This window comes from Diorhabda carinulata, chromosome 6 (assembly GCF_026250575.1).
Source record: "Diorhabda carinulata isolate Delta chromosome 6, icDioCari1.1, whole genome shotgun sequence".
Classification (NCBI taxonomy): domain Eukaryota; kingdom Metazoa; phylum Arthropoda; class Insecta; order Coleoptera; family Chrysomelidae; genus Diorhabda; species Diorhabda carinulata.
In genome coordinates this window covers 28618428-28631818 of record NC_079465.1, presented here as the reverse complement: position 1 = coordinate 28631818, position 13391 = coordinate 28618428, and the positions used below count along the sequence as shown (strand labels likewise).

At 30.4% G+C, this 13391-nt stretch overlaps 1 protein-coding gene across 1 annotated transcript; it reads left to right on the top strand.

Annotated features, from left to right (window-relative positions):
• The first annotated feature begins 2855 nt into the window (after positions 1-2855).
• LOC130895417 (myrosinase 1-like) lies at positions 2856-12819 on the top strand. The gene is made up of 9 exons (XM_057802678.1): positions 2856-3075; positions 5038-5120; positions 6827-7027; positions 7690-8082; positions 8837-8931; positions 9104-9406; positions 10018-10152; positions 11161-11267; positions 12643-12819. Exons 1-9 carry the CDS (start codon positions 3038-3040, stop codon positions 12764-12766), a joined length of 1479 nt encoding a protein of 492 aa, XP_057658661.1. The 5' UTR covers positions 2856-3037; the 3' UTR covers positions 12767-12819.
• The last annotated feature ends 572 nt before the right edge of the window (positions 12820-13391 follow it).

Genomic DNA, 13391 nt, shown 5'->3' with positions numbered 1-13391 from the left:
TCACTGTTGTACTAAACTGAAATTGGAAACATAAGAAAAAAATTCAATTCTTATTATAAGAAACTCCTATTAACAATCGAGATGAGGCAAAATAAAATGATAAAATCAATTTTCTTGATACTAAAATATATAAAATAAACAATAACATAAAAACTCAATGGTGTACAAAACCAACGTGGTCTTCATGATATTTATACTTTAATTCATGTCATCTTTTGTTTTAAACAAAATCATCAAGTTTGGCTGATAGAGGTAAGCTAATATAAGATTCTGAATTTAGATCCCAAACATTGAAAGAGAATCCTAGAAAAATTATAAATGAAAAAATACTAGTCAATTGAGTAGCAAAACATAAACAGAACATCAAAATATCCATTTAAAAATTGAAACACCCAAAAACAAAAGAATATTATATATCAAGTTCGTTGTATTAATTGTTTATATAGGACAGACATCTCAGTATTTAGAAAATAGATGAAAAGGTCATCAATGTGATAAAAAACTTTAACAAACCATGATAAATAAATAAAAACATAAATTCAATTACAAAAATTTATACTTGAATATAAGAAAAAGAACTGTCATGTTAAGTTATCTTGATCTAGTCGTATTTTGAAAAGAGCGAAATATGGCGAAGCTTCAAATTTTTACCTTTTTTCTTTTCTAATTGAGTACCGTGAATAGTACTGGGCTAAAATTCTACTCAAGGTGCTATAGAAATTTTTGATCAGTAAAACTGAATTAACGTAAAAGATAATATTCTTGCAAAAAAATTATGATTGCTTATACAAATTCAAGAATTTAATTGAAAAATCTATAGAAATTCAATAAAAAGTGCATCAGTACCGTCGTACGATACAAAAATTGTTAATAAATGCCAGAAAATTTTGTCAGTCAAATAAAGACAATAATAAATTTTGTGCAATATTCGTAGAAATATGTCTATGAAACTCATGCAAGTGACTTGTGCTCAATCGTTCAATGCTACAAATGATATTAAAGAAACGTAATTTACATTTATTACCTGAATCGGAGAAAAAACTGTTTTGGAAATTATAAAACTTGATTCAGAAACTGTTCAATGTGAAGAATAATCGTAAACTTGAAGTGGAAATGATTTATGTACATGACAAAATTTTGGATAGTTATGAAATAGAAGTTAATTCCTTGATAATAGTCTTTGGCTAGTAACATTATGGGTAAACAAAGCACTTGACAATTTAATTAAAATATTGAAAGAGATTACTTAAAAATATTTTGCAAGGATATCGCACAATCCGTCATTATTCAACCTTGTGGGGTTTATCTATAAGTATAATTCAATTATTATAGTTAAACATGTCCATAACTTGTTATTTAAAATTAGATAAAACAGCTGTTATCACATTAACAATTTTTACTAATTTGCTAAGCTGGATTTCAAAAAGATATTAAGATTCTACATACTATTTCGAAAAATAATGTCAAATATTAGTTTTTTAATTAAATTCATATCAAGAATTTGTTCAAATTCTTGAAAAAATGTATATACTATATATCGTAGTGATCATTATTCAATCTTCATTAAATATTTTCAATTATTTTGATATTTTCATGAGTTTTCAACCAATTCTAATATTACAACATAAATATTCAATATGAATCATAACTCATAAACCCTAACTTCTACCATGGCTTACTCCGTTATGAAAATACCTAGGAATTTATCCTTGAATTAATCGTAAATCAGTTTAATAATATATCCTTAAATACACATGGTTTACACTCGATATGATTTTCTCTATTTATATTGTAGTTTCCTTGATCATGGAAAGAACACTTCCCGAATGCTTGGATTTGTAGTTTATTAAAGAGTTCTGTATTTTATGTAATTCATGGTTTATTAAGGGCTTTAAAACAATTGGCAATCATAAATGTGTTACTAAAAAAATTTAATTTTATGAATTTAAATAGTTATTTTGTGCATTTCTGTTAATGCAACTATTTATAGACAATATCACTGAGACTGATAACTACTGTCTTGCAAGCAGACAACAAATTGCTAAGCCTATGAGATTTAAACGAAGATAACAAATTTTTTTCTAATTCATTAAGTAAAAAAGAACGCAGGAATGGTTTTTGCTTACTTTCTCAATATCAATGTTGTAATAAATGTGAAAACACTTAATTTTTCCGAAACAGTTAAGATATTATATATGAATTGTGTCTAGAATTTTCTGAACATCCAAAAAATGAATAATATGCAGGGTGTTGCATTTCAAATAAGAAAGTTGGTATTGGCCACTGTAACATGACACACCCTGTATATTTTTTTGGAAAAGTTTGCGCATTTTAAAATACAAATTGTATATAAGCAGTTGTCCCAATACGCTCTTATTTATTTACTAACGAGTTTATTCCATTTGGCTGTTCCACACTGTATAAATGAGAAATATGTTCGTATTAAAAAAGAAAGATTGAGAAAAATAGTAATTTGGAACCTGAGAAATGAGGATATCAAATATTGGGGTCTTGAAACCGATGTCATTTGTTGTGATGATACTATATTGTAACTATCCTGACCTTGGTAGTCAAAGATTTTCCAGTAATAAAGAGGCGATATTGGCAGTTAATGGTTATATTGAGGAGCTTGACTTTTCATTTTATAAAAAGGGTATCGAAATTTAATGAACATCACCGGGAAAAGTGTGTGAAGCTAAAAGGAGACTACGTTGAAAAATAAATATATTTTTTTCTAAAAGTTTTGTGTTTTCTTTGTTGGGCCAGGTACTTCTAGGACCATCCTCGTATATTACTTGATATTTTAAAGATGTTATAAAATTTGTATTTATGAGAAATAATACTTAATTTATTTTAATCATATGACAAGTGGTTAATAAAAGCTGAATAATATGAGATATCATTTAAAATTTGCGATAAAAAGATACTTTAATTTGTGACGTAACACATTTATAATCTATTCAGTGCTATTTTTCTCTCTAAATAACTCTTTAGGATACCACTAATTGAAATTTATTTCAGTGTGATAATCCACAGAATGAAGACTGCACTATTAATGATCGTACTGGGTTTATGGTAATGATACATTTTTATATATCTGTGATTTCATTAAATCAACTTTACTATTCCAATATTTTAAATAATTATAAATGATTTTATCATTTTATCATGAAATTGTTTTGCTGTTTTTTTTTTCATTAAAGAAGTACTGCTAATATGAATATTTTTTCTGGTAATGGAAAATTTTCTATTAAACTGAGGTTTTATGTAGGATACAAAAATACGAGGCTTATTCCAACTTAAATATGGCGTTAATTAAATGCAATATCAAGGGATATCAGGATATGTTTTGCAAATATTCCTAATCAAGTTTAATAACAAAGTGATCCCTAGGCCCGCAACTGCACTTTCGATCCTTCTCCACGAACCGTATTTAAACGTGTTGTCATAGTTTGGTTAAACCCTTGGAACATTACCCTACACTAGGTCCTTTTGATTTGTTTTCTTCAACATAATTTAAATAATATTTGCTTAAAAGTCTTGATTTGTGCTACCTTTACATAACCTGTACCTATTGGAGCTTTCACTACAGATTAAATAAAACATAAAAAATTGTTGTTACATTTAAAATTATTTATTGTCTGCAAAATACGGAATACAATAATGTGGCTTTCCAAAACAAACACTGCAAAAAGTAATCACTTTTTTTATTTTGTATTTCACAATTTTTTTTTATATTTTTTTCACTAAACTTTACATAATATCTTATCACCTTGTGATTTGAACCTTCTTTCTTCACTAGGCAAAGGGTTTCTTTTTTGTTTTGGCGTCTCTTGATCAGTAACATCGGTTAGTTTCTTTCGTCTTTCGTTACTGACTTGAGAATTACGCTGCTATAGTCTTTTTGGTTATTCTTTTATAAATAACATGAGGATTTACTACTTGTGTACCAAATAACAGCTCAATATCAATTTTCCTATACTACTTCAATGTCCTTCTCAAAGAAGTGTTGCAACTTACCATTCGATCAGACAATCTATAGATTTGTCTTTGTTATAGTTGACGTCTTTAGGGTTAACCATTCGTAATCCTCTGTCAATGGTCACTGTCTCATCAACATGTTATGTAGAAAGTATCAATACGTCAAGCTTATTCTTCCATTCTAGTATTGTTACTTCTTTTTCGTTTTCTTCGCTATTAATTTCATGTTTATTCAGCTTCTTTTGTACAACGTCTATGGATAGTTCTTTCCTATTTTTTCAGGAATTGTCTGTTACAATTGTTCTCCCTTGATCAGAAGGTTTGCCGCCAGACTCATCAAAAAATATGTGGGTACAAACACCTCCTCTTCTCTTTGTTTCCTAGCATAAATTATCATATTCCATTTGTACCCCGCTTCATTTGTTGAAAATTGTTCACAAGTATTTTCCTCAACACACAACTCCACGCAAAAAACATCATTTTTTGTACTTTTTATTCGAAACAAATCTTTTCATTATTTTTTCAAGGATCTACACCCCATATGTATTGTAAAAACACAAATAGTGTTTCGGCCTCTGGGGAAAGTTTATCAATTTTGGTTGAGTTGAACGTGTTAAAGCGGAGTGGGTTTTTAGAACAATTGTCAAAACGAAGATTTTTAATTTAAGTATTTTAAAAGTTGTCAAGCCTTCATTCATTAAGAATAACATTTTCTTCATATTTCGCACGTCTCAGCTACAAGTTTATGTTCAAGTCACACTAGCATAACGCTATATATGATAATCGATTCCTATCCAAATGTAGACAGGTACAGAAAATTTTATAATTGACGTGATTCCTAATCTGTAAATTTAGGTTAATATGTATTATATACTTTTACTGTTTAATTTGGTGATGCTTTCCATGGCATTTCATCTCAACTAGCTTTCTTAGAACGATTGCCCTGTGAAATATCACAATTATTACTGTATAAACTTCAAACATACCATAAGTAGTTTCAAAAACTTCTGTATTTTTTTCTATCAAACGTAACTTTCATTCTCATTTTTGTTTTAGCCTAGCTGATGATGAGATAAGCAATACACGATTTCCTGATGAATTCATGTTTGGTGTATCAACCTCTGCTTATCAAATAGAAGGTAAATCAAATAATACAATACATGGAAAATCGATCATTCCAAAATCTCACTCCAAAGGATTGTCGAAGGACAAATACTACCAGTGTAATGTTCCTAACGCGAGTCATACGTTATTCTCTTGGAATTTCTCTAGATTGTTTCATCTGGTCCGTCCATCTACCTGTCATTTTTATAATGTATAGGAATATGTTATGAGTGATGGAATACAATTAAAAGCATTCGAGATATGGTGAAGCTCGATTTGGTAATGCTTCGCTTTACTCACCATAAGTGTCATAATCAATCATTGAATGGATCTCAGTTTAATACACACTATAAATTCACTTAGAGGCACCATTTTGAGTATATAGGAGAGAGAATTGCGGCGATTAATGGAGTTGATTCGTTCCGCGAACGAAGCAACTTCCAACTGAAGATATTCTCTGACTTCAATCTTTGCTCGTCTTCATAACGACACCAAAGACAGATATCGGTCAATATTAACCTAGAAGTGAAATATTTGCTAACGCTTCCAAACATCACAGCAGTCACTCTGTTAAGGACATTAACACTAACATTCCAACCACCCAATAAGATCATTCGGCGACATAAACAACTTCTAAGTACTTATTCCTTCAGTGATTTTACAAGAACTAACTGGAACTATAAACGAAGTGGTAACTGAAAAAAATGACCAAAAGAAAAAACGCTGGTATGGGAACAGACAGATGAATTACGATATTCAAAGAAGTGTGTGGAAGACACACTTCCCTGTAGAAATAGTTGAGGAGATTTTGTGCAATAAAAAATATCTATAACCAAATTCTTCATATAAAGTATCATGATGTTATTATAAAAAATCATAACATGATATAACGTTAAGGGCGTTATCAATTTATTATAACAAAACGGTGTCTGAATAACTCTACATAACTAACTCTGAAGCCGAACTAATTTTCATCATATTCGTCGGTTTTAGCCGAAAACTACGTAACTTTTCCCAAGTTCACAAATTTTTCATAATTTCCATCGTTCATTCAAACAAAAACAGATCAAATCTTGATTTATTTTTTTCAGCGTTAGGTTTTTTGTGAAATGATGTGCTATGGAGTTACGAGGTTGGCGACTTAAGCCGACGTATTGCTTTTTAAAAATCAAGGTTTCAACAGCATATTTATCAGATACATAATTCAAGTGTGCAAAAGTTGAACCATTCACATTTAAAATGACATTCGACAATATTATGTTTTTGATTTTGGATGGCGCGAATACCTGATTTCTTTTGCTTTCCATAACTTCCGTTAAGCATTTCTCTCGCAACCGTTTCTATAATTAACGTAATTAGAATTATTCCTATTATCACTGTCATTTTTGTTATATAGAGCTTTGACGTCCTCTATTATTAATAAAGATTGATTTCAAATATCAACGTAGCGTCGCGCTTTGCGATGAATGATTGTTGCCTCCTTCACAGCGTTAATTATTTTATTTCCATCACTAACACATTAACTGCCATTTTTTCATTTATATTTCCAAAATTACCAACTCTGGAAGAACCATTACCGGCTTGACCGTACTCCTCAATATTCGTATTGCCTTTGTTTCTCTATAATATCACCACATTAATGTATGACTCATGTTTGTACATGCCCGATGCATCCTATTATACAATTATCGATATTAGCTCAAACCAGAAAGAGGTTACATGTAAATCATTTAAATCGTAGGTGCATGGAATGAAGATGATAAATCCGAAAGTATATGGGATCATATGGTACACACCAATCCTGATTTTATAGCAGATCGCACAAGCGGTGATGTAGCTTGCGACTCCTATCATAAATTTGATGAAGACTTGGCTATTTTGAAAGAGACTGGAGTGAACCATTATAGGTTTTCTCTATCCTGGACTAGAATATTACCGACAGGTGAGTTATATGTATATGTCACCAATGATTTTTCGTAATTTTGATTGTATGTGACATTAATGTATTTATTAGATCTCGACGGTCATTGTTACTGTCCAAATGTCTAGAGAAATAATGACCGGATATAGTCTTAAATTAAAGTGCTCTGCTTCGGATTCCTATATCCTCAAGTTCTGCTTCTCACTGATCTTTTCCAGGAAACTAGAACTGTTCTGGTGCAGAAAATTTGAACTTGCTCTTCCCAGATTATCATTTTTTTTACGTCGCCGTGTGTACCTCTATGTGCTGGTATCCGATTATGTGAACAATGTATTATTCAACCAGTTCATTTAGTGATCATGAGTTAGTTACTTGACGGTCGTAAAGTACTTCTTCTCTATCTCTCTTCCGATAGTTCATTTCCAAATTAAATTGTACCCAACTTCTCTCTCTTCGGCTTCAGATTTGCCAGGATGACTTCTAATTGATACTTAATTTTTGGTTCGTGGTCAATATGCGGCTATCCTCGTTCCTGTTGCGGTTGTGGAGGCGTTTGAATACCGTATTCTGAGTATTCTTTCTGACTCAGTAATCAGTATTTCGTGAATAATTGATGGCACCACTTTATTTCCCTATATTTTTCATTCCAGGCATAACTATGTTTTTTTTTTCTTATTTTGCAGGTTATCCAGACAATATTAACGTCGCTGCAGTCAAATATTACAAAAATGTGATCAATAAGCTGAAGGAAAATGGGATTGAACCAGTTGTTACTATTTATCATTGGGACTTACCCCAAAATTTTCAAGATTTACAGGGATTTGTCAATGATTCTATTAGTGATTGGTTCGCTGAATATGCAAGAGTTTGCTTTTCTATGTTTGGTGACGACGTTAAGTACTGGATAACGATAAATGAGCCTCAGCAAGTTTGCACAGGTGGATATGGTTACGGATATTTCCCACCAACTATTAAATCTGAAGCTCTTCTGGAATACCAATGTGTCCATAATCTACTGAAAGCTCATGCGAAAGCTTGGCACATATATGACGACGAATTCAGATCTAAGCAAAACGGTAAAATATTTAACTACTATGTTAGGCGTCTTTTTAGCGAGACTTCATCGCATAGATGAAATATAGGAATGCGGAATAGATCTAAACTAGAAAAATGTCTATAATGAACAAAAGCATCTCTGCTAACAATGACAAATATCGTGTTATTTTCCAGTATTCAATGGAAGAATCGATTAAAGTTATAGAGAAAAGTGGAAATAACAAAAAGCGTATAAACTGGAAAATTTAACAAATAACATACAAATAATAAAGCAGCAGAGTTAGGCAATAAACTATTTATATGTTTAATCAAATTGGAAGTAGGGCAAATTATGAAAGTTGTATCCAAGATAACTAATTTGAATGATAATAATAAAAAAGGTTACAATGAAACTAAAAAAATCGCCTATTGGGATGATAGAACTAATATGATATTTCAAACTATCTGTAAACTATATAAAACAGCAGACGATATGATGCTTATATCAGCGTGTTACTGTCTAATATAGACCATGAAACAGAGAAAACCTGGAATTACAACGAAATCAATATATGAAAGCCTAAGGATCAGCTACAAAAAAATTTCACATGTAACTTTCAAAAGAAAGAGGACAAAAGAAAAAAATTGTACAAAATAAAAGGCCAATATTTGAGAAAAATATATTTGAATGGAAGCTACGAATGTTCCACTGATGCAATATTCAATATTGTAGTCCATTTAGATTTTTTCGTTAATAACCACGAATCATTAAACTAATTAATGCAAACTTTATAGGTAAAGTAGCTATAACGTTGGACACTTCTGCTTACTTACCTGCTTCCGACAGTGATGAAGATAAAGAGGCAGCTGAAAGGATTCAACAGTTCACGGTATGTATATTGGCAAATTCCAACTTCTAGAAAATTGATTGAAATGAAGACAGATGTTCTCAATACATAAAACATCGATAATAATTTACGTGACGTAGGTGTAATCCAATTTTATTTAATAGGAATAATTCTGATGTGTGTTTTCTTGGTTTTCATTAAATTTTATTTTCAGATTGGTATATATGCGAATCCAATTTTTAATGGTGATTGGCCAGAGGTTGTCAAGACACGAGTTGCTCAGCGCAGCAGTGCTGAAGGAAGGAGTCAATCACGATTAATTGAGTTCACACAGGAGGAAATCGATTTTATCAAAGGCACTCATGATTTCTTTGGATTGAATGTGTATACAGGTTATTTAGTGGAATCTTTAGGATACGATCCTCCAGTTTCTGAACCGCCAAGTAAGTGGCAAGATCAGGCAGTAAACACGTACCAACCATCCACGTGGGAGACTACTTCAACGCAGTACACAAAGGTGAAAAAAAATCTATCAAAATTTCTATCCTAGCGCGTAGAAAGTATTAGATAATTTTTGATTTTTATTCAACTTTTGAATTATACTAGGTAAATTTGGGATATAAAAAAAGGGGCTGCAAATTTTCAAACTCGGAGAAATCTCAGTTGATCAAAATAGATTGAATAGTCGATTGAAAATATTTATACACAAATTGATATACATAATTTGGATAACAATTTTTACGTATATGTAAGCAAATACAAATATGAAGTTAAAAACATTTTTTTAAATTAGAGATGAATAAATAATAAATTATTCATCTTCTCCCTTGTTTCGAAAAAGTATCGATGATTAATCACTGAATACTCGTAAAAAAATAGCCAATTACGGAAACCAAAATGAAAAATTTTATTACGTATTTTCAAAAAATGTGGAGCAATAACATGATTAAAAGGATGACTGTGAGTTCCGAGACTATCTTAAAATGGTCGCAACAGAATATCAGCACGTACTTTTCAAAAAAATATTAAAGTCGTTATTATTAACAAAATTATTTTCATATTTCAGTTGATTAATATTTACATTATATTTCAAGTCCTCGAATAATATTCTTCAAAATTTCGTTACAGGTTGTACCATGGTCTGTTAGGCCATTGCTCAATTGGATTAAAAATCATTATGATAGTCCCAAAATAATGATAACAGAAAATGGGTATCCCAGTTCCGGAAACGACAAGGACGATAGAAGAATATATTATATAAAAGTGAGTGAGTCTTATGTTTAAAAAGTTTCTCCAGAATATATTCGTTCCTCTCATTAAATTCGTGAAATCGTCGTTTTATAGCCAGATAAAGTACAGTAAATTGTGATATGGTATACTTGTGCAATAACCAACCTAAATGTAATTAGTAGATAAATTGAAGCAGTACTAGATACCTTCCTAGTGGCGACAAAAATTGTTCGTGTGAGTTTGGAATGCGTGTGTTTCCAAATAATACAAAATTACTTTTTTAATCATGATATTCTAATTATATTACCAACCGTGGTTGGAAAAGGGATGTAGGACTTCATCGTCTATTGGTAAATATTAAGAGATGATTCATAAATTAGAAATTTTATTGTAAAATATTAAGAGCTCGTCCACTAATATATACCATGAAGCCAGTCCTGTTCGATTATGTGAATCGATGTCAACGTTTGGCAAATTTTATTGTAAAAACCATATAGTTATTCTAACAACAAACAAATACCAAATTCATCACAAATAGGAAAAGGAGAAAAATTAATATATGAAGTTATTGATAAAGAAAGCATGGCATGTCCTATTAGAATATATACTCATATGAATGCAAGAAATCTTATTACGTACAATGAGCTTCCAGTATATGAGCAGAAATTTGATAAACGAAGACTATTCTGTGTGCAAATGAAGATAAATGATACTTTTATTACGTATAAAGCTCAAATTTTTTTATAAGCTAGATGAAATTTGTTAATGTAGAACGAAAATAAAATATTGTTAATTTCTCATAATCTCACGCAAGGAACAAGAAATTAATGATGATCATTTTATACATTATACAGTTGATAAGATTGTATCGAATGGAATTATTAAACCCTACCGATTTTTTCAAAGTAGTTCCGCGATACTTCAACATTCGAATCCACTCAACATATATCAAGCCCGAGACTTGATTCTTTTTTATGGCATTCAAACAACTAATTATCTAGATTTGCATCAATTGACAGATAATAACTTTCCTAATTTCAGGGATATTTGAGTAATATTCGAGACGCAATGGAACAAGATGGAGTAGATGTATTTGGTTACACTGTTTGGAGCATTATGGATAATTTTGAATGGGCTTCAGGTTATACGTGAGTAACTCAATAATATATAGACGGGAATAAAATTTTACTGTTATACAGGCTGTGTTATCGAATGTATTTGATTTCTTTTTCCACCTCAAAATGTTTTTTCTTATTTAATACTCTGATGATCATTTACGAGGATATATTGAAAAATTCTTAGCCTACTGTAGAACCAAACGAAATTTCAATGTCAGAATATTTTACTACTCAAAATATTCTCCTCTGAATTGGATACATTTATTACAGCGAATATTACAGAAAATTCAAGACAACACAATTCTCAATTGATTAATTCCCCAAGATGATTACATAAGTATTCGAAAGCAAGGAATACACATTAAAAAACGTACATGCAATCAACAATTTATTATTAGTTACATTTTTTAAAAATTTATTTATATTTATTCCCTGATAGTAACTGACAGCGTGCTCTGTAATACTCGATGTCTGAGTAGGTCTATAATTCAATTGAGCTTTATGCTCTTCGGACCTCTTAGTCTGCTCAAGAAATTTCCTGTAATTTCATAAATATCATTTTCTCCATGTATAAACCTTGAGATTGCTCAACAATTGTTTTGATGTTTTGCTGGATTTATGAACTAATTCCAAACCCACTCTGCCTTTCAGTTCCTTCATAAAAACAGGACTAGAAGTTACCAGGGCAATTTTATTTATTCTCAGTCTGGAAAGAGGTGCTTTCACAGAGATATTTTCTAAACCTATGCCGGTTAATGAATATATTCACGATTCACTTAACATAACCTTTGAGTACAGCAGCACCTTATTGAAAGTCCTTTTCTCATAGTATCTTACGATGTAACGTGGAAAATAGATCAAACGATGAACCTCCTGCAATTGACGGTGTTTTCCCCGAAGCATGAAATTCTAGTATGATATAAGTATAAGTATAAGTCATAAAGGACGTAATACATTATCCAAATATAATGATAATATAACCCAGAAACAAAAAAGTAATATAGGGCATAGGGCAGACAACTCAGTATTTAGAAAATAGACTAAAAGGTCATAAATACGATAAGAATATAAAACTGCATTAACGAACTACGAAATATCAAAAAAACACACATTCATTTATCAAGATTCCAAAATTCTTGAAAAGGAATCAAATACAAGAAGAAGGGAGTTTTTAAAGAGTTTCATATATTATACATATCAACCTAAAAGTTATCAATGATAGAAAAGACCTTAATAATCTATATAAAGTTCTATTTTATAAATTTTAAAGCAACTACGAATAATTTGATAGATAGCCTGCTACATATTTTTGAGGTATAAAAACTAAGGAAAAATTTCTAGTAAAAATAAATAAGAAATCTTTGTTTTCTGAATGTAGTTTATACATATAAAATTTTATTTTCAGGCAAAAGTTTGGACTGTATGAAGTAGATTTTAATAGTGAAAACAGAACAAGAAGAGCCAGAGGATCAGCAAGTTTTTATAAAAAAGTAATTGAAACTAGATGCCTTGTAGATAATTGTATTTAGTGATAACATTTGGTCATAAACTGATTCCATTTAAATAAAATTACATACCAGAATTGTCTTTTTCAATAATCCTCACGAATTGAACAAACCTTCACCTCATTCATGATAAAGTAATTGATTCGGTGGACTCCCATAGAACATCTCAGAGAGGTTGGAATATAATTTGATTAGATCAATTTCCACCTTTGCAAAGCATTAGAATCTTACCTGAAGAACTTTGTAGAAAACCCTTGCTCATGCTATGTAAATTCTTTATAACATAAAAGGCCATAATCACAAAGCAAAGTCAATCTATGTTTTAACATTAACGTTGTGAAGTACTCCCTTAAGGTAGTAATCATCAATCAATTAGAATCAGTTCAAATTGGAATATATAAACTGCATTTCATACTTTGATAACAATCCTAATTATTTCAACTGATTTATCTGTTATTAAAACGATTATTGCTCATTTTTAAGATAGATAATAGATTTCAGAATATTTATTTGTAGACTCGTATATTGTATTGAGGAGAAGCATGAATTTATTCTATAATACCATGTTTTTTGTTTTGTTGTATGATTTTTTTGATTTGTTCCAAAGTAAACTTCTATGTACTTTGTCATATATTGTTTTCATTTTTTT

Excerpts from the sequence above, each read along its gene's own strand:
- LOC130895417 (XM_057802678.1), top strand. The coding sequence starts at position 3,038 with ATGAAGACTGCACTATTAATGATCGTACTGGGTTTATG. Across the intron at positions 7,028-7,689 it reads GACTAGAATATTACCGACAG|GTTATCCAGACAATATTAAC; the intron begins GTGAGTTATATG and ends CTTATTTTGCAG. Across the intron at positions 8,083-8,836 it reads ATTCAGATCTAAGCAAAACG|GTAAAGTAGCTATAACGTTG; the intron begins GTAAAATATTTA and ends CAAACTTTATAG.